Raw genomic sequence first — 23,164 nt, forward strand, 5'->3', positions numbered from 1 at the left:
AATACATGTATATTTTCTAGAAACAAAATTCGCTCGTCATAATATAGACCCGACCCCCACTGTACAAGCGTTTGAGTTCAGTCTTTATTCAGTTTTTTCTGAAATCATTTGTGAAAATATATTCTAAGTATGGAGGCAGGACGTAGCCCAGTGGTAAAGCTCTCGCCTGGTGCGCGGTCGGTCTAGGCTCGATCCCCGTCGGTGGACCTATTGACCTATTTCTCGTTCTAGCTATTAAAAAAGGTTGTGGTATGTGCTATCTTGTCTGTGGGATGGTGCATATAAAATAAACCTTGCTACTAATTGAAAAATATAGCCTGTTTCCTTTCTACGACTATATGTCGGAATTATCAAATGTTTGACATCCAATTTCCGATGATTAATAAATCAGTATGCTCTAGTAGTGTCATTAATCAAAACAATCTATTCTAGGTACAAAATGACATAATGAGAACAATCAGTGCTTTAATAGGAATTCCGGAGTTTACACAGACGAATGCGGTCTACGTTTGTCCCAAGGAAATAACTATCAATCCACTACCGTACGTGTCTGACGTTATTCCACGTGTTGTTCATTTTCATATCACTCTGGATCTATTACAGTTGGTGGTCACCTCCCTCGAGCTCGACAATACACCTGCCACTCAATTTTACCAGCCCCACCCACCTATGTCAGGCTATAGGCAATACCATCAAATAATAACACGTCAGATAATTCTTTCTTTAAATTCACACAGTACTACTACAGTAAACAACTTACCAAACACAAGATACGTTCCAAGAAAAATACAAGGAATAAATCTCCACACTGCCTTTTATAGCTAAATTAATATTCATAATCACAGAACGCTTATTCTAATTGGTCAAAACAAGACAAGACCTACTATGCCACATTACTAAGTTACAAGATGTATTACTTTTGGATGGAATATAAAGGAAATAGGACAGACAGTATCTTTACTCCCTGTCATGGGTAGAACTCTCTGGCGAAGTCAGAGGATGTTCACACGACAGGCGTGGTTCTAAAACAGTCTACATCAAACTGCATAACTCTGTGCGGTCCTTAACCATAATATGTCTGACGCCATATAACCGTAAATAAATCGCGTTGAGTGCGTCGTTAAGTAAATACAGTTCCTTCCTTCCTTCCTTCCTTCCTTCCTTCAAACTGCATAACACTAGATGCACCTCTATCACTCTGAATCGGCACAGTTACCGTTCCTGTCAAAACATCTTTCAGGTGGCGGGAAACACCAAATACATGTAGTTTGAGATTTGATTTGGACCATCAAAAATCAAAGGTGTACTAAATGTAACAATTTTACGACTCACAAGGCGTGCGTTCTCCCTTTGTTTGGGGGGGGGGGGGGGGGCATGCTGATTTTGCCCGAATTAAAAAGCAACACACACACAAAAATGCCCGAATCTGGATAACAACGTTTATTCATATTTGCATAACTACCAAATAGTTATATAGGGGTCCAAAGGAATAGTCACGCATTTTTATACAGAATAGAATAGAATAGAATAGAATAGAATAGAATAGATGTTTAACGACACCCCGCTTTTTTCATATAGATAACAACTAATATTGTGAGTAAATTGTAGAAAATTCTTAGTGAATAGGTTTCAGGTATTTTCATTTTGCCCAAATGTTTCCAGCGGGGTTTTTTTTAAATGCAAATATTTGCTCAGGGGGCAGGAGGATGTTTGTGATAAGTCTAATTGAACATTCAATGAAACTATATACACATTAAACTCTAAGGATAAGCATACGAGACAGGGGGCGGGTGAGGAGGGGGAACTCCCCCCTTAGTATTGGAGCAAATCATCAAATTCGGGTAAAAACGATAGAGATATTCGTCCAAAAATGTGCGAGTGCGAGTACGAATAATTCTTACATGCTCATATACCACTAGAGTTTCGAGCATGTCCGTCCCGGGGCCTGTCTCTGGATAGCCAGGGGCTTGTCCCGGGACAGAAAAAAAATTAAGCGGACAATTTTGAAATTTATATCCAAAAATTAAATAGTGGGCCTTTAAAATTTTGATGCGCATTTCTAATTAATATAATTAATAAAGAAAATTCTACTCATTAAATTTGGTCGCTAGATTAGATCGGGTGGTCAAAAAGAAATTAGATAAGATCGGTGGCCTGACTTGGGATGGGGGGAGGGGGTAGAGTTAAAAATGGGCAGAATTTTGAAAATAGCAATTAGTAAAAAAGTTAATAGAATTTTTAAAAAAAGGAAAAAAGTTACAAGCCAAAAATAAAAAGAATTGACTGCTCGGTCGAATATTTATATAATTTGGAGCATTTTAGAAGAACAGTCCAAAAATAAATAAGAGAAAGAAGAGAGAATCGGACTATTTAATAATATTAAAAAAAGAAAGTAATTTCGACATAAACTTTTGAACGAAGGTCTAAAAGTTTAAAGTCCGATCTATATGTCCACGTGAGTGGCCTCGTTAAGGCCGTTAGGATGCACAGCTTGTAGGGACGAGATGGGTTGCATGCCGTCAAGAAAACCCCTAGATTGACAGTCAATAAACGTTGAAGGTGTAGTGCTGTGCTGAAATACAAATCTTGAGAAGCCGGATCTGTCTGAACGAGAGAGAATCAGACTAGGTCCAGTCATACGAGTCACGAAAAAAACCCAAGTCAACATAGTCAGACGGAGAAATGACGTGGAGGCAAAGAATCTCGCTAAAAAAGAATCCAACCTGGTGGTGCAGACTGCCGAAATGAGAAGCGTTCCAGCGTTCAATCAGTTCCAATGACCGCATACATCCCAGTTGAAAATTTCACTTCGCTGACAAAAACAACGAAGTGCAGGATCTCCAAGTCGAGCCGCGAAAGCACGTGCAGTGTGCATAAGCGAAACAAACACGTCTTACCGCGTCGAGCTCCAGACTGGGTATGTCCAAAAATGTACTAATTTGATATCTTTTTACCATGTATTTCCAACATTCTACCCGCAAAATTAGTTGTAAGCCATGTATGTAAACATGCATAGTGATTCGGTTGTAACCATATATAGCTGTTTGGCAGTCATGCTAATATGAATAAATGTTGTTAAATCCAAATTCTGACATTTTGTTTTAATTCGGACAAAAACAAGTCTGCCCCCCCCCCCCCCTTTTCAAAAATGAGAGCCCGTACGCCTATGCACAGAAGATTTGGTATTAATAAGACATGAACGTACACTTGGAGTTACAGGTAGGGATGGTTAAGGACCACACAGATATTGAGGGAGGAAACCCGCTGTCGCCACTTCATTTGCTACTCTTTTCGATTAGCAGCAAGGGATCTTTTATATGCACCATCCCATAGACAGGATAGCACATATCACGGCCTTTGATGTACCAGTCGTGGTGCACTGGCTGGAGCGAGAAATAGCCCAATGGGTCAACCGACGGGGATCGAGCCCAAATCGACCGCGCACCAAGCGAGCGCTTTACCACTGGGCTACGTCTCGCTCCTGTATGTAAGCAAGGCATGTAACAAAGTTTTAAAAAATACAAAAAATACACGGTACATGTTGTTAAGTTTATTATTAAAACATGAAATATATGGATCACGTCGGTGTACTAAAGTTTATTTAACACGCATTTAACATATATTTTAACACATTTAAGAAAGCTAGTCGAATCTAAAATATAGGGGTTTCCGACTGAGAACGAACTTGAAATAAAAAAATATTATTTACCGACTCATAATATATGGGAATACCGATAATAACATGCACCTCTAGTAACAAGCGCCGATTAATACATATTCAGTTCGGACGTCAGTCACGCTATGACAGGTCAATTTCATTTGTGTTTACTTCCGGTCTGCAAGGCCATTACGTAATGTGATTAATTGTCCAGATCAAATCAAACGAAGCTGGTTTGACAAGACTGAATGTGTGGTTTTACTAGATAAACTGGGTTAAAGCTCCTGTATCGAGATTAGACCATCATCATTCCTCGGTGGTTAATCCATCGGACGTAGGTCTAAGAGAGCACCATACTATTCATTTGGCAATAGATGAGAAAATGTATTGCATAAACCAAGTTAAGACACGGGTGTAGTGATTTAAAGCAGACTTATATCGAGTTGGCCTTAGCACCGATTCCTCGTGTAGTTGTGGATATTATTTCGAAAACAATTTTTTTACTGGAATTCATTGCAAATATTTCAGCAAATAAATTTACAACTGATTTTAAATGATAATAATAATAATAATAATAATAATAATAATAATAATAATGAATTCGTATGCAGAAGTAGATAAATGAAACAAAACGTTTTCCTTAATTAGTAAATAATGTACGGAGTTTGTTTTCTGTAGCCATAAAGTAATCATTGCGATGCCTTGTTTGTGTTTTGTGTTTTCTTTTAGCAAAATTGCTGTCTTATCGAACACATACAGAATTGTATTGCGTCTCTTCTCTGTTTCCTTTATTAATTCTTTCTTTATGTCTTTCTTTCAATAATATTTATTTCTGTTCATATTCAAATTACAAAAGTATATTACTGACTTGACATGTATGCATTACGGAGAAGGCCTAGTAAGTTGTATAACTTGTGCGTAATCCATTTGTCCTCTTTAAAAAACAATCAAATATATTTCGATCAATCAATCAATTAAGTAAACAAGCAAGCAATCGATCAATCAATTAAGCAAAGAAGCAAGCAATCGATCAATCAATCAACAAGGCCAGTGTGAAAAAAACCTTTAAAGACATAAGATTGGCTCCCGACGTGGCTATTTGGTTTATCGAGTTCCATTATCTTTTCATTTGCCATTTTTTTTTATAATTCACGAGTCCAATTTCTACACCCATATTATTATATGCGACCAAGTACTTATAAATAACTTATTTAGAGAACAAATGGAGAATAAACGAATTAGTACCCTAAATAAATGTAATAATTAATGAATTCAAACGCTCATGACTACAAACATCATCAAAACCAAAAATATTCAATAAAATATTACAATTATGTACTGCACCATATATACGTTTAATAATCTATTCGTTTATAAGTACTTGGTTACCTCTATATCTGTATTATTACATAATATATTGATGTGCGTGATTGTATGTGTTTTTGTATGTGTTTGTGAATGTATTGTAATTAATGTATTTACTGCCAACCATCTTGTCACGTGTATATAACAAAATGTTTATGTATATATTCCGCCTATGCCGTTGTGCAACGGCCCGAGTGTAAATAAAGTCTTGTCTTGTGAAGCGCAAAAACCAGTCCAGCGGAAGTTGTTCTGCTCGGTATGGCTGAACTTAGCAATGGTTTTTCCTCGTCCCACCAACCTAGGCGTAGTTTACAAAGTGTTGAGATGTTGTTAAATAAATACTCCTCTAACTCCTTTCTCGAAACCGAATCTTTTTCTTTAAAGAATCATACTAATATTTTAACACTTTTTTCTCAAGTAAATTAACGGACAAAAATAAACTTTGTTTCTGTGAAACAACATGTGAAACCAGAATTACCCATCTGTGAGATTAATTAGGTGTGTATGTAGTCAGTTCCTTCTGTTTACTCCTGACAGATCTGTGCTATATTGTGAACTCGCAGACTTAAAAAAAGCGCTGTAATTTATTAATCGGAAATTACATAGCATAATACGATGTCCCATTCCGCCTTTAGATTTTCCTCTTATTTATTTTGTTACTTAGCACTAGTTATAATATTGCTTACTATCGCCACGGCGATGTAATAATTCCAATCTGGGATTAATAGTTTCAAATTAAAACATATATTTAATATGTTAGCTATTTTTAACCTCCTTAAAAAAAAAAATTAATTAAAAAACAACAACATTTAATTGAGTCTTTTAAAACGTTTTTGTGCTGCGACCAGGAATAATGTTTTTTCTTCATCCATCTGTGCTTAATTCGATGGTCATCATGCAGGCATGTCATGTGATATTACATATAATGACATGTTGTTTTCTTTGTTGGGGTTTTAAACAGGATTATGGTAATGTGATGAGATGAATGTGCCACGTGCATCACAGTAAGTGATATTACATTTGTTTGGATTATGTCATCAGACTCATTCTCTTCACTGCTGACATATTACACTTCCCTGTTCACACTGTTAACAAATGACCCCTGTCATACATCGACGTCATCGAGACACAGTTATCTCAGTCGGTACAGAGTTCGCCTGAGGTGTATTGGTCTTAAGATCGAACCCCCATAACGGATCCATTGATTGACTGGGTTTTTTCCCCGTCTCTGCTAATCGTCAGTGATCGATGTTTTGTGAAAATGGCTTCTGAACGATCATGCATCTGTTAATGCAGGCGCGTGTGTGGGGGTGGTGTCCAATATATTTTCCTGGGGAACATGACTCGACCCCCCTCCCCCCATACACTTAGCTCACCACAGTCTAGAACCCTCTAAAAGTCCTACACCTGCGTCTGTAAAGGTCCTTTAATTCATATAAAGGACAAATTAATATTAAAGGACAAATTAAAATTAAATGTCCTCAAAGGCACGTAAGAGTCTCTATTATGCATTACAGGATAGTATTCCTAAGTACCCCTCACCATAATTATGTGAGAGGCCCATATGATAGATCATTGATTTTTTTTTATGATCTTTGTAATAATGTCACTTTTTTATTTTCTTCAGAATGTATTTTAAATACAGTTAGGCCCTACTGTTTTAGACTTCAAGCGAAGGGCACACCTACCCCACCCCGCACCCGGTTCTTTCGGACCTGTGTTGAAAGATGCAAGTTTGCGCTTAACACGCATAACGTCATAATCTATTTTTGACAAAGTATATTAGCGATCGAGACTACATTTTCTGAAATTCGTCAAGGGAAATAACTTTAACAAATAAAGAAAAATCTTTCGCTTGGAAAAAACAGTTTTGTGCTGACTTCCGTATTTGTTGGTGTTGCACATGTTTGAGTAAATGTTGTCAAGGATTATATATTCTAGGCTACTGTCAGGCTTAGCATTCAAAAATTTAAAGACGATGTCGACAGCACTACCGTCTGTGTATGTCAGATGCATTCCAGACGAGGAGAGAATGCAAATAAGCGTCAATTACGATCGTGGAGGCGGACACAAAGCTAAGACCTTTAATATGGAGCGACCACAGCAAGAGACCTTGAGTAAAGCTCTAATTCGATTGCAGCAAAATATACAGAAAGGCATTTTCAAACGTAACAAGAAAAAGGCCCCGAAGGAGGTAGTAGGAGAAATAGGGATTCAACTTCTTATCAATGGGGATTCTGTCGAAGACGATCTTCCCAACAATAAAGCCTGGGTTGACGGAGCAGAACTTCACATTGGTGATCACATTCTGACAGTCGGTGTGAATTTACCCACAGTGTCGGCACTTTCCATGCCATCAAACATCATGGCTGGTTTTCCAATATTTCCAAGAATTGATGTGGAATTTGCAGATCTAAATAAGTGTGTTTTTAAATGGGTAAGAGTTGCTCGTGATCAGACGGATGAATCTCACGAACATGGGGAAACATCTTCTGGTATTAGTAGTCCGAATGAAGCTGACGTACAGGTTTCTTGTTATCTTGTTTATACACCATCCACAGACGATATCGGACACCATTTAAGTTTAACATGTTTCCCCCAAAATGCCAGTAGGACGGGAAGAGAACTGTCATGTGTATCAAAAGTTGCAGTTGATGCTGGACCTGGAGTTTGTCCTTTCGACAACAGACATCTGTATACACCAAGTGAAGTCGGTGCTGGCTGGTGTGTCTTCTAAGTATACAGTTGCTAGTCACTTCGTACCATGGTCATTTCGTACCTAATTTGGTCGTTTCGTACCCTGGTCATTTCGTACCTTGGTCATTTCGTACCATTGCAAAAAGTCATGTCGTACCTTGGTCATTTCGTACCATTGCAAAGAGTCATTTCGTACCTAGTCATTAAAACATAGTCTGGTTGACCAGCAAAAATAAAGTACATAAAATTAGACGCTAACATCAAAAAAACTAAACTACAACTCTTGTGTAATAAAGTACATGTAGTGTAACAGGTTCTATTGTCTTTTGTCTGTTCTTCGATATTTGGTTAATTAAAATAAATAAATATTATTAAGTGGCAGGGAGTCTAGTTAGAAGGCTAGTTCGTGCTGTGTCCAAATCTGAGCAGAGTTGTGCGACTGTAATGAGTTGTGTTTTAGGGAAGTTGATGATATAATAACATTTTTCGTATTTATTTAGTGTTTGGAATATTGAGAATTCTTGTGCGAGTGTAATAAAATATTTTCTTCTGTTCGTTTCTAGCTGTTTGCAGTCCACAAGAAAATGTGCCTCATCTTCCACTGCCTCTTTGCAAAGCTTGCAGAGTCGGTCTTTTCTGAGAATATTGTGATATCTGCCTCTTTCGATTTCGAGGCGGTGTGCACATATTCTAATTTTAGTTACATGTCTTCTTAGGTTACAATTATTTAATGTTTCGAGGTATAGGGCAAGTTGATATGGTCGTATTGTGTTTATAATATAAGTTTTTCGGAGTCTTTTAATTTTTGTTTAAAGTATTGCCTGTAGTTGTGTTGTAGTTTTTCAGTTGACAGGTATTATGGGTATCAATAACGATATGCTGCACAATAACGTGTTCTGGTTTTCAAACTCTTAAAATAAAGTTTTAAAACAAAACCCACTGTTTTTATGCTATAGTCAATTCGTTTTCTATATACTGGAATGAAATGACTAGGGTACGAAATGACTGGGGAACGAAATGACTTTTCACAATGGTACGAAATGACTAGGATACGAAATGACTTGGGTACGAAATGACTTTTTGCAAAGGTACGAAATGACTAGGGTACGAAATGACCAGGCAGCATGGTATTAAATGGATAGTACAATATGACTTGGGTACGAAATGACTATGATTCAAGTATACATACATTTGTCTTAAATTTTAAGTTATCATTTGGTTTTGATCGTCTAATGATTTGAAAAGTACTTTTGGTATATATCAAAATTGTTAATGGTCATGCTATATATTGTTATCACTGCAGAGTAGTAGTGATTATTAATACAACAGATTTAATAAAGTTTGTATTGTTTAATGACACCACTAGAACACGTTAAATAATTAATCAGTGGCTCTTGAATGTCAGACATTTGGTAATTAAAGGAAACCTGCCACATTTTTCCATTAACACTGATAAGCAAGGGATCTTTTATATGTAATTTCTCACAAACAAGCTTCGATTATCCCAGTCAGTGAATGGGTCCATCGAGGAGATTCGATCCTTCAAACTAAGCAGGTCAGGCGAATGCCTTACTCACTGAGCTAGATCTTACCTCAGGAACACATTTAAATATTTTCTACAGTATAGGAATACAAAAATCCTGGACTGAAAATATTATATATATCTATGTCCTGATATATAGTGGCATAATTTCCCCTCCTTAGCATTAATTAAATTAACATTTTCCTCCTTTTTTTTTCAGTTTCCGAGTGATGACATATAACATCTTAGCTGACTTGTATGCAGACTCTGACTTCAGCAGAGAACACCTGTTCAGCTACTGCCCTCATTATGCCCTCGCCATTGACTACCGGAAGCAGCTGATACTGAAGGAAATAAGTGGTACATGTTTTAGCACACTTGAAAACAACCACAAAGTATGTGCAGGTGTATTTATAAAACACATGCATCTTCTTGTTTCAGAATGAAATATTTATATTGTCATTTGTAAAATGTTTCAGTTTAATTTTCCCAGGCTAATTAATGTTTAGTTTACCCTTAGACATAACATTAACAAAATATTTGCTTAGTGTAACCTGACATAAGATCAGGTCAGTATCTAGCAAGGGAAAAGAGGGGGGGGATAAGTTGCACCCATCTCCATGAAAATCATAAAAAGTTCTTCTTTTTTTTAATGGTCTCTCTAGCTGGAGTTGTAAGTCCCAGCTGAATTATTATGCCCCTATTCTGTATTTACTGTCCCTCTCCCCATTTTTGTTTTTACTGCCCCTCCCCCTTTCTGTTTTTACTGCCTCCCTTCATGTGTTATTTTAGGCTTGGTACTTCCTTGATTTTTACAGTTAACTAATGCAGTGTATGTATTTATTTTATTATTAATGCCAAATTACAAACATACTTATTATATTACTTCCTGTATTATGGGGACAGGATGTGGTGATAAAGCATTTGCCTGTGTGGTCTGCTGTGGTATGTACTATCCTGTCTGTGGGGTGGTGGAAATAAAATATCTTCTACAGGGCTTCTAGAATTTTTATAATATAAAATCCTCTAGCCATGGAATCAGTGATTTAAAAAATTTACTGGCCTAGATGAAAAATTTACTTTAAGTTAATACAATTTTACTAAATAATAGCAATAATCAGATATGTCACCTAAAGAGGGAGATAGAGGTTAAAAACGCTAATATTGGGGGGTTGGGGTTGGGGCAGGCTATTCATATTTACAATATACTGCAGCATTTGACTTTTTTTTTTTTTACTAGCCGTCAGGCATGGCAATATTAGCTATTTACTAGCCCAACATTGAATGGGAGTGGGGCTGTCATAATCTAGATGCCCTGTTCTACTGCTAGATTGGCGACAGCAAGTTGCCTGTATTATTATCTGTGTGGTCCTTAACCATATGTCTGACATCTGAAGCCATATAACATTAAATTAAATGTATTGAGTGTGTCATTAAATAAAACATTTGTTTCTTTCTTTACTACTTGTATCTAGGGATAGGATGGTTCATTTCTTTTATTTTTAGTTAGATTTTTGGCATTTAGTCCACGGTTTGATTTATTCATGATGCTTTCCACAAGTAGTACAAGTATGCTAATTATCATACATACATTTTTATTCATTATTTTAAGAGCAAGACACTTTATTTTTATTGGTCATTTGTAAAATAACTGTAAATATAAAATTAATTCTCTACTGGAAAACAAAAATGGCATTTTTGCCATGCCATGTTAGAATGTTGGGTCTGGGATGCAAGATTTTAGTTCAGAGGGTTGGCAAAATAATTGGGGACGACAATGCTAGGGGGTCTGGGGATAGTCTCTCCCATATTTTGTTTTTTAATTCAGTTGTCTTTAGATGCATTCTGGAGTACATAATATATGAGTGTCATGTATATATTATAGAAGTCTAAAATAAAGATATATGTCAAGACTTATTTCTGTAATGTTTATTATTATTTTGTTCATGTCAAAACTTTGATGAGAAGTTTGTTTTGTTTTTTTGTAAAGTATGGAATAACTTGAATAAGCACAAATACATAATATATAGGCCTACTGTTGATTATTTAACTAAACACAAGTTACTTAAAAAAATATCACTGATTTAAAATTAAAAAAGAAGATAAGCAAGCACATGCACATAATATATAATAGTGAATTATTTAAGTAGGTTTTGTTTTGTTTTTTTGTTGGTCTTCGCTAATACTAAAAGTGAAAATAAAAATCTACAAAATTGTATCAAAAGTAGTTTGCATACATTGTAGTTCTGGAACTGTGGACAATTTCGTCCCGATAAAAACTTATGGAAATTAGTGATGTTGAATCGTTTTATAAGTCTTGGAAGTTAACACTTGTTTACTTTTTTCAATTTTGACGACTGGGACGAAACATACTTAAAATGTTTATTCTCTCGGTGAATTAATCACCGAGGTCAGTCCCTATTTTTTGAAATTACAGTTTTTATGATCCTGGCTAGAAATTTGTGGGTTCTGTGCAGGATCCGAACGGCACCTATCGCCTATGCAAAAATGTCAGGTTTAATAATAAACTTTATGGGAATCGAGCACTGTGATTGGCTGAAATATGTTATGGGTAATTGGGATTACCAGCATGGTGTGGAATCGTTTATACATGTACCATTTAAAATATAAAATCAAAATCAAAATGAACCGTGGTTTGCAAATTGTAAAATGGTACACCGAACTGTGGGCCTAAAACCGCAATTTTCAGTAACATCAAATAATCGTGTTACCCCTACAGGTACTTGTATCTATGTATTATAATATTTTTTATTAAACAATATGTCAGGATGAAATATTAAGCATTGGTCGAGTTGAGTAAGATGTTAACATTATGAGTACCATGTTTGTAATAATTAAAGAAAAAACGGAATGAAAAAGAAAAGATCAAGTCTATTTGTTGGCAGTATTAATGAAATCAATAAAACATTCAACTGGACAAAAGATGACTTCAGCTTATACATGAGGCCAGTGATTTTGTACTACCGATACATATTTAGGGTGACCATGTTCTGCTGCATTTAATTGCGATTGTCTTGTGATGTACATATAGTGTACATATATGTTTTTGTTATTCTCACCACCACCAGGGTATAAAGCGGATATTATATGTCTACAGGAGGTAGACAGGAAAGTTTTCCAAGGTTGTCTGTTGCCGGCACTAGATCTCCTTGACTACGGAGGATGGCTGAAACTGAAAGGTGGAGAGGTCAACGAGGGGTCAGCAACATTCTACAGGAGATCCAAGTTTAAGTAAGAAAGTCACGTGTAAGGAAAGAAAGGAATGTTTTATTTAATGACGCACTCAACACATTTTATTTACTGTTATATGGCGTCGGACATATGGTTAAGGACCATATAGATATTGAGATAGGAAACCCGCTGTTGCCACTTCATGAGCTACTCTTTTCGATTAGCAGCAAGGGTTCTTTTATATGCACCATCCCACAGACAGGGTAGTACATACCACGGCCTTTGATATACCAGTCGTGGTGCACCGGCTGGAGCGAGAAATAGCCCAGTGGGTCCACCGACTGGGATCGATCCTAGACCGATCGTGCATCAAGAAAACATTTTACCACTGGGCTCCGTCCCATCCCATGAATACGGAGACAGGTGGCTAAACACCTATGTTTATGGTAAATTATTAAATATACACAGATGTTTAGGAATATTACATATGACTGGGATAAATACGGTTTTAATTGTGTGTGTGTTTTAGGGGGGGGTTGTTATTTTGTGTGTAAATCCATCCTATGATATTTGTAAACATTCTAGGATAAACATCTGTAGTTAATAACTGAAATTACTGCCTTGTAAAAATCAGCTTTTTGAATGTTTAAAAAAAAAAAAAAAATTATGCATCCTGTTAGCGTATATAATTAAAACTGGCCTTTTTGTCTTAAAATAGGTGGCTTTTATTTTTTAAAACATTTTTATTTGTCTCTGCCACAGGGAAAAAGTGTCAAATTTATTGCATGTAAGGTATATATGAAAGTGTAACAAAACTGGATAATGCAGGTGGAAATAAATATTTTAAAAACTATGTGCAGAATAATTGTTAAGACATAAAAGCAGGCATGTAAATTTATTGCTTCTAACAGACATTTATTTACCTTCATCAGTTGGTAATAGTTTTTACGCCAGCAACAGATCTATCAGTTGATACAAATGTGTTTGTACTGGTAGTTACGTACATGTATACTGGAGTTTAGCTCTCATTAATTCTGATAAACGGGTATTAAAAAAAGCATTAAAAAATTGTATCCAGTTTTCGCTATGACAAGGATGTTCCAGTTCAAATTCAGGTTCTTTATTTTCCTTGAGTTTTACAACCATCAACAAAATACATAACGTAATGCAACATTGTTATACGATATGCACACTGCAAAACAATGATGGGTGTGGTTTATATACAATCATGGACAATTAAAGTGATATGAGATACATTTATAACATTAAACTATCTTTTTGAATTAACCAATCTATAATGTTATTTACCTGATCAGTAACTCTGATTATATATTGATGTTCCATGCATGTATAATTACAGTCGTTAAAATGTTTTTGTTTTTTTTACAAATAAAAACATGTTAAAATGGTTGCAAAATTAGTAATCTCCCTTTAAGAATTCATTATACATACAATGTAAGTAATTTCTCCTTCAGAGGATTTAGCCTCAAGTTCAGTTTATTTACTAATTGTAGCATTTTCAGTATAAATGGAGTCGGTGTTATATTTAGGAATTAAATACATGTGTGGAGTTGTTTTGTATAACAACACATTTTGTAAGCAGGGATGCAATTTTAAAGGGTTTTTTTTTGTCTGATGTTGGCTTTTTTTTGTATATGTGTAGTTTCTGTGATGTAACATACATTTTTACATTGTGTTTAATATATATTCAGGTATCGAAATAAGTCACCCACTAGATAAATTTACTTCGGATTTCGTTTCTCGTACCGATGTTCACGCGCACCATTACAATTTTAGAACGACCGCGTAGTAGTAACAGGAATTCAATTCTAACTTTCATATACCTGTAGTTGTGGTAACCTATAGGTTACCAGGCTATATTTTGTGGTAACCTGTAAATGGGTTACCAGACACAATGCTTATTTCGATGCCTGTATATTCAGACTGTTTGACCAAAAGGATGTGATTCAGTCGACATTTCTGAAGGAAGATTCTATAAACAAGGATATATGGGACGTGGTGTGTTTGAAACCAGCTCTGAAGGAAGCCATTGAACAGAGGACAACAGCTCTCCAGGTGACCGTCTTAGAGAGCCTGGAACATGAGGGGCGGTGTCTGTGTGTGGCCAACACTCACTTCTACTTTCACCCAGACGCTGACAACATCCGCATTATTCAAGCAATACTATCACTGAGGTTTATTCACAAGATATGCAATGAACTCGCTGAAAAGGTGTGCATATAGATAATATTTTTGTTTTTGTTTTTAAAATACTTTTTATTTTCTTGATTACACTTGTCTGCAACTCTTATACCTTGTATCGAGTCATTAAAAAAGCGTACCATTTTTTGAAGTTGAATAGTGGAAAAAGCATGCAATGCAGACATTGACATTTCTACACAAGACTAGTTTATTATAATGTAATGATTGAAAATGTATAATTTCTACACAAGACTCGTTTATTATAAAGTAATGATTGAAAATGTGTAATTTCTACACAAGACTCGTTTATTATAAAGTAATGATTGAAAATGTGTAATTTCTACACAAGACTCGTTTATTATAAAGTAATGATTGAAAATGTGTAATTTCTACACAAGACTCGTTTATTATAAAGTAATGATTGAAAATGTATAATTTCTACACAAGACTCGTTTATTATAAAGTAATGATTGAAAATGTATAATTTCTGCACAAGACTCGTTTATTATAAAGTAATGATTGAAAATGTATAATTTCTGCACAAGACTCGTTTATTATAAAGTAATGATTGAAAATGTATAATTTCTACACAAGACTCGTTTATTATAAAGTAATGATTGAAAATGTATAATTTTGATACATACAGTGAAAGTCCTCTAAACCGGACACCCTTGGCACCAAGTAAAATGTCCGGTTTTAAGAGGTATCCCGTTTAAAGAGGTTAATTTCAGTAATGATATTTAAAAAAGGACCTTAAAAAAATGTCCGGTTTTAGGGGAATTCCAGTTTACAGAGGGTCTGGTTTTGAGAGGTTTCACTGTACATGTAGCTTATGTTTAATGTTTAAAAATACTAAATGATATACATGTGTATATCAGTACACCTACATATTCAAGTTAAAAATTTACATAAACCTAAAATCAGATTATTTGAAACAAAATTGCATAAACCTTTTTTGTATTACTTAAAAACAAAAGAAAAGAAATGTTGGTAGGACTGAGCATTCAGTAAATTTTATGTAAAAAGCAAATCAGTTTGGGAAAATAAGATTGTGCATATGATGCATGAACCGAACAATCATTCCTGCAGTTTATGCAAGCCTGGGGCCTGATTCACAAAGCTCTCTTAGGCTCTGCTAAAGTCTCTTAGCATTGCACTGCGAGATCGCAAAGTTGCGAGAGTTTAGTGAATTAGGCCCCTGATATTTATTCTAGCTTTATATTCATGTTTCTTTTGTTGAGTGTGTTTTATGTTGCTGTGTGTCAGGGCTTCTGATTGCTTCCAAGTTCAGGCAATAAATGATGTGCCCAAAATGCCATTGAAATGACAAAAAACAAGTAATTTTTATTATTCTTCATCAAATTATTAATGCATTCAAGAACAAAAAATACATAATATTGCATGATGAGGTGTTTTATTTATACTGTGCACAAAATATTGTTAAATAAGCTGTGAAAGGCTGTAAGGGTCTGATCAAAATTTGTAAGTCGTGGTCGGGAGTGTTTTCAATCAGAACTTTATGAACCAATTTGTTGCCTCCGTGTATAAGCAGACTCTCTACTTTTGGAAAGTATTTCTAGACTTCAAAACTTGGCTAATACACAGCAATATACGGTAGATAAAAGAGAGTTAATAATCTGTATTATTCATCTTTAAGGGCAAGTCGGTCGCCGTGGTGTTCTGTGGAGACTTCAATGCTTCTCCCAAATCCGGAGCTGTTGAGCTGATAACAAACGGCAGTATAGCAGCTGATCATTGTCACTGGAAGTCTGGTATGTACTGATCACTGGGAAGAACTGCAACAAACACAGGCTCATAGCCAGTAGGAAGTAGGAGGGGAGGGGGGTGCCAGGTGACCCACCCCCAGCGGACTAAGTTTATTTCATTGACTGATATTTTTGAAAGACTGAATATCATGTTTACCATTCTAATTTTAAAAAAAAGAGTCTTATTTATGATAAAAATCAGGGATCACAATGGAAAGAATTTAGTTTTAGCCAATTTTCAGATCTATGTAGAGTACTTCATTAAAATTTATTGAAACGTAGTTAATTTAAACAATATTTTATTGGCCAAATGCTAATTTGGCAATGGGCAGGGTGAGTCCTGAACAATTACCTGTCTACTTGGTTTATGCTGGTTAATGACCTGGAAAATGAGCTTACCATGACAATTCATTTAAGTATACTGAGATCAAATTCTTGCAAAAGAAAAAGATGTAAACAGTGGACTGAATTTACGAAGTCTGGTGTCTTACACACAAGTAACTACATACATTTACAATGCTTAAACCACCAGTATGTAAGAAAAACCTTTTTCTTGCAATTTGATATTATTCTCTATCTGGATGTAGTCATTTACAATGATACTTTGACCACATTCATCATGCCACATTTGTCTTTTGTCATTTGTTAAGAATTATCCCCCTTATGGAGAAACATACAACCTAATAATAATAAAACATTTTAGATATGGTATAATACTAGTCTTATTGATGCTTATTGTGTGACTAGTGAGTTATGATTAACAGCATATTTAGAATATCAGTATATTTTAACAGCTAATAAATTAAGATATGTTCATCCTTTTAGAGTCCAAGAGTCAATGATTAATTAATCATTGTTATTTAGTGGTATTGTTAAGCCAGACAAGTTTTAACTTTATAATGTCAGCAGTTTTCCCAGGAGTCAAAAGCAGACATATTTAGTTTACCCTGCAACATGACTTGAAAGTAGAACTTATATCAATGTATTTACATCATGAAATAATTCCGTTTGCATCTACCTTTGTCAGACACCTAATAGCCAATGTATTTGTCATGCTGGAATGTCGTTAACATTCATTCATTCATTCATTCATTCATTCATTCCATTCATTTTTACAGCAATAGAAGACAGAAATGTACAGCTTGCCCTGTCACATGACCTCAAACTCGTCAGCTCGTGTGGGTATCCCGACTACACGAACTTCACCAACGGTTTCTTTGGGACGCTGGATTATATTTTCTCTGACTCTGCCAGGCTCTGTGTTGACCGAGTGATACCGATGCCGGAACACGCCGAAGTGACTATGCATGTGGCTCTACCAAGTATAGTGCACCCTTCAGACCACATCGCACTTGTCTGTGACTTGAAGTGGAAAGATTGATAATCATTGTGTAAACAGTTGCCTTGCCAGTCAGAGGCAACAGATTAAAACAATTTGTATATGTTATACAGACTAATGGACCATTCAGACTTTTTACAGTTAATATTTTCATGTTCATATAAACCAGTCAATTTTCGAAAGTGAATGGCCCCTAACTACATGTATAAACAGAGAAGGAACTCTTGATAAATTCTGAAGGGCTGTATAAAGTAGTAGTCTACTTGTCAAATGTGAGTGAAAATTCTTAATACTGTTCCCAAAGGGCAGCAGAAAGTAGTCCACTTGTCACATGTGAATGAAAATTCTGATGGATGAGTTATAGAAGATACACAAGTTGATAAAAGTATGAAATCCGAGGCTTGCTGAGGATTTTTATACTTTTATCGAGTGCTGATAAATTATGATATCATAAAACACTCGGGGGTATTCTTTTTATCATCCATTATCATTCTTTTCATTTACGACAGTTGTAAACAGTGTCAGTAATGCGAGTTGAATGTCACTATATTTGGCAATGGAAGATTTGTTAGCTAGCAGAACGGCGTCACTAATGATAGGTTTAATGCTGAAACAAACACAGTGACGTAACAAAATATTTTCTTGTGATTAAAATTTGACCAATCAAGATTATAAGAAGCGATATCTCTTGTGGAGAATATTGCAGGAGATATTGCAAATTATAGTGCCAGCGATATTTCCTACAAACGCCTTTAATGGATGTTAAAAAAATATAACCACAAATCCGATGGCGACGTCTTTTTTTCTTTTTCGGATACTGCAAATAAAGCATTCATTTTTCATTGATTCCAATATTCCACAAATCACAAATTTGAACTGTCTAAAACTGTCGGCATTCTGCCAGACTAGTAAATGTTGTAGTGTGACGGACCAGTGATATATTTTCCACCCCAATCTTGTTCTCGCTCTAGTGGTGGGACGTAGCTCACTGGTAAAGTGCTCGCTTGATGTGTTGTCGGTCTAGGATCGATCCCCGTCAGTGGACCCATTGGGCTATCTCTCATTCCAGCCAGTGCACCATGACTGGTATATCAAAGGCCATGGTTTGTGCTATTGTGTCTGTGGGATGGTGCATATAAAAGATCCCTTGCTACTAATGGACAAATTTAGCGGGTTTCCTCTCTAAGACAATGTCAGAATTACTAAATGTTTGACATGATAAATAAATCAATGTGCTCTAGTGGTGTCGTTAAACAAAACAAACTTTAACTTTGTTCTTGCTCTTTGATGACTAATTCATAACAACTGTCACTTCTCAAGATCATTATTGGTGATTCAAAAGTGGGGTCACAGGGGTCTTGTTACCCTACCCCCCCCCCCCACCTATTTAAGGTGCCCTTTTTAATTACTTTTAAAACTTCTTCGTCCACAATATTATACACATCTCGGAGCATCTTTATTTGATAATTTTACTGGGGAGCATACCTCTGGACTCGCGTACATGTCTCGCTCAGGGAGTTGAGCTAATTTCCATTAGGCAAACCCAGACTTTCCATTTTTAGAATTTTCCGACCCCCCCCCCCACCCTTCCCTTCACAAAATCCAGAATCACTCCTGACCCCACAAAGTTTTCTAGAATTTTTATGCAAGGTAATTTTCAACTCTCAACTGAAAACATTAATATTGTACTAACAAAGGTTTGTATTGGTTAACCAGATACCAGTTCTTCTTTATGAAAAAGCATTTCTAAAAACAGACTGAAATAAAAAAAATCCAGTGTGCCATTTTCAAAGTTAATGTATTTTATTTATTTATTTAAGTACATGTATGTGTATGTTGAAAAATAAACTATGTTAAAACCTGTCAGTCTTTTGTTTTTTGCTAACTTAGTAATAAAAATGTATTAGATTTAGAAACAATATCTTATTAGATGACACATTACTTTAGCTAAAATTATATTGTGAAAATAATAAAATGATATCTTTCATTATTACTCTCCAGTGTAAGATATTGCTCATGCCATGACAATCGCTCAATATTTAGTGTAATATTGGCGTGATGTGAGCATGACGTTGAGCACTTGCTGACCCAATTTGAAGAAAAACAACATGTAGTAGGGTTCGACATCTGCTTATTTCTGCGTTGTGGCTTGTTTGCAGTTGGTTAGTAATAAATAAAATACTAAACTAGCTTGCCTATCATAAATTTTTATGAAAATTGTGAACAGTGTTAGTATCTGACTCGATCTCGCTCGTCAGATACCAAAACTGTTAACGATTTTCATAAAAATGGTATGAGAGGCAAGCTCGTTTATTATTCTATATTTATGAATATATGATGCCACGACCATGGCTAGTATTTTATTTATTTATTTATTTTTATTTCCGTGTTTACATCCAATTAAGATTGAAACACGCTGTCCTGGACACACACCTCAGCTGTCTGTCCAGGACAGTGGGTTAGTGGTTCGTGATTTGTGAGAGAGAAGACAGTGTAAGAGTCTTGCACCTACTCACCGAGTTGTTAAACTCATTCTGGGTGGAAGCCGATACCGGGATGCGAACTCATTACCTACCATCTGTAAGTTCATGGCTTAATCACTACACTATCGAGACCCATTAAATTAAATAACATTCAAATGTTACTGGCATTAGTTTTCACCTGAAAAAGAGAGATATTTTATTTTATTCCAGTACCAAGTGCAACTCCACAAGAATGGTTAAATAATCTAAATCTACTTCGACCCTAAAAAGAATGTCTATATTTGTTTTTCTGATAAAATCAAGATACTATGTGATAATCTACTTTTAAAAGTGTGTAATAGAAGCTGTTACTGTGTAACATACTTACATAGGATATTAAATTCGCTACCATTTCATATCTTTATGTCCCGACCGGCGTCGTGGTAGGCCATCGGTCTACAGACTGGTAGGTACTGGATTCGAATCCCAGTCGAGGCATGGGATTTTTAATCCAGATACCGACTCCAAACCCTGAGTGAGTGCTCCGCAAGGCTCAATGGGTAGGTGTAAACCACTTGCACCGACCAGTGATCCATAACTGGTTCAACAAAGGCCATGGTTTGTGCTATCCTGCCTGTGGGAAGTGCAAATAAAAGATCCCTTGCTGCTAATCGGAAAGAGTAGCCCATGTAGTGGCGACAGCGGGTTTCCTCTCAAAATCTGTGTGGTCCTTAACCATATGTCTGACGCCATATAACCGTAAGTAAAATGTGTTGAGTGCGTCGTTAAATAAAACATTTCTTTCTTTCTTTATGTCCCGAGTAAAATACGTTTCAGTTTTCATAAGCTTTAGCGAGTGACAATGAAAATTATTTCACGAGGGACATAAACATGATACGAAATGGTAGAGAGTTTAATATCCTGTTTATTACCCATAACTGATCTTAATTTATATCCCTCAACTCGTTTGGTTGATGTTCCTGTAAGGTTGTAGTGCGCCAAAATTGATGACGTCATCGTGTGACTTTGCGTTCTAGTGGAACGTATCACTTTGATACGTACCAAAATATTTTTAACCATATGGGTAATAAATGACAATTACGAATCTGCCATTAGCATATTCAGTATCATATCTCTGCACAAGTCCGGTTCCAAAAGATGTTACGATACGACATAAGTGTATGGGAGGATAACTTGAGACTAATTCACTAAATTCTCCCAGCTCTGCCGTCTCGCAGTGCATTGCAAAAAGACTTTTAAAGATGATGTGAGGTTGCTTAAAACGAGTAAAAGGTTTTGTTTAACGATACCATTAGAGCACATTGATTAACCATCGACCAGTTGAAGGAAAATAATGTGTAGCTTTCTTTATCGTTTTACTTTTATATGGTATGAAAGTGATAATGTCTTAAATGGTTCTCCATAATCTAAGTCTGGGCAGCAATTAAGCACTTCTCTTCTTCTTTTTTCACGTTAAAAAAGTTGTTTTGTTTAACGACACCACTAGAGCACATTGATTTATTAATCATTGGCTATTGGATATCAAACATTTTGTAATTTTGACATATAGTATCTTAGAAAGAAAACCTGCAAGGGATCTTTTATATACACCATCGCAGACCGGATAGCACATACCACAGTTTTTGATATACCAGACGAGCTGCAATGGCTTGAACAAGAAAAGCTACATTTTTTCCTTTATCAGCAAGGGATCTTTTACATGCACTTTTCAACAGACAAGACAGCACACACTGGCATTTAGTATACTGTGTGTGTGTGTGTGTGTGTGTGTATGTGTGTGTGTGTCTATGTGTGTGTGTGTCTATGTGTGTGTGTGTGTGTGTGTGTGTGTGTGTGTGTGTGTGTGTGTGTGTCTATGTGTGTGTGTGTGTCTATGTGTGTGTGTGTATGTCTATGTGTGTGTGTGTGTGTGTGTGTGTGTGTGTGTGTGTGTGTGTGTCTATGTGTGTGTGTGTGTGTGTGTCTGTGTGTGTGTGTGTGTGTGTGTCTATGTGTGTGTGTGTGTGTGTGTGTGTGTGTGTGTGTGTGTGTGTGTGTGTCTATGTGTGTGTGTGTGTGTGTGTCTATGTGTGTGTGTGTGTGTGTGTGTGTGTGTGTGTGTCTATGTGTGTGTGTGTGTGTGTGTGTGTCTATGTGTGTCTATGTGTGTGTGTGTGTGTGTGTGTGTGTGTGTGTGTGTGTGTGTGTCTATGTGTGTGTGTGTGTGTCTATGTGTGTGTGTGTCTATGTGTGTGTGTGTGTGTGTCTATGTGTGTCTATGTGTGTGTGTGTGTGTCTATGTGTGTGGAGGGGATGTCCAATACAATAAGAGAATGTGTCCAACGAGGGGGTTCGATCCTTCAACACAAGCACCTCAGGTATTCTTAAACGGTCGAAGTATATCTCTTCATTATTTTGTTCAGGTTAAGACAAACAAATAAACAAACAAACAAGAAGAAAAAAAAAAAAAAAACCCCAAACAATCAAAAAATAAATATCTCAAACAACACCTACCCTCCAAAACCCCGAGACAAAATAACAACATGAATAAATAAAGTAGCTAAGGGATACAATGATATATATGTTTTTATTCACACATCACATATACATATGGTCACACACACATGAACGTGGTAGCACATCAGTTCTTGTTTCTAGGTAAGATCACAGTACTTTTTGTACACCTGAATGGTCGGTGTCCACCACAGGTAATTTTAATTCACATATGCTCAAAAATATGTACAGATTATTTAATATAACAAAAGAGAAAAAAAGAGAAAACTCACCAAAACAAAACAAAAACGGCGCCCCCCGAAAAAACTAAAAAATAAACCCAAACAAACAAAACCTAACAACAACGAAAAACAAAAAACCCAACAAAAACCCCACCCCTAAAAACTACAACCCCTAAAAAATCAAAACAACCATAAACAAAATCCCCCCCCCCAAAAAAAAAAACAC

At 35.9% G+C, this 23,164-nt stretch overlaps 1 protein-coding gene across 1 annotated transcript; it reads left to right on the forward strand.

The window, feature by feature from the left end:
- Nucleotides 1–6,475: 6,475 nt before the first annotated feature.
- Nucleotides 6,476–18,835, forward strand: LOC121380621 (2',5'-phosphodiesterase 12-like). The gene is made up of 6 exons (XM_041509524.1): nucleotides 6,476–7,747; nucleotides 9,463–9,602; nucleotides 12,332–12,494; nucleotides 14,378–14,666; nucleotides 16,294–16,408; nucleotides 17,521–18,835. The coding sequence occupies exons 1-6, from the start codon at nucleotides 6,939–6,941 to the stop codon at nucleotides 17,781–17,783; spliced, it is 1,779 nt and encodes a 592-aa protein (XP_041365458.1). The 5' UTR covers nucleotides 6,476–6,938; the 3' UTR covers nucleotides 17,784–18,835.
- Nucleotides 18,836–23,164: the final 4,329 nt, after the last annotated feature.

The sequence above is a fragment of the Gigantopelta aegis genome, chromosome 2, assembly GCF_016097555.1.
Source record: "Gigantopelta aegis isolate Gae_Host chromosome 2, Gae_host_genome, whole genome shotgun sequence".
In the NCBI taxonomy this organism is placed as follows: Eukaryota; Metazoa; Mollusca; class Gastropoda; order Neomphalida; family Peltospiridae; genus Gigantopelta; species Gigantopelta aegis.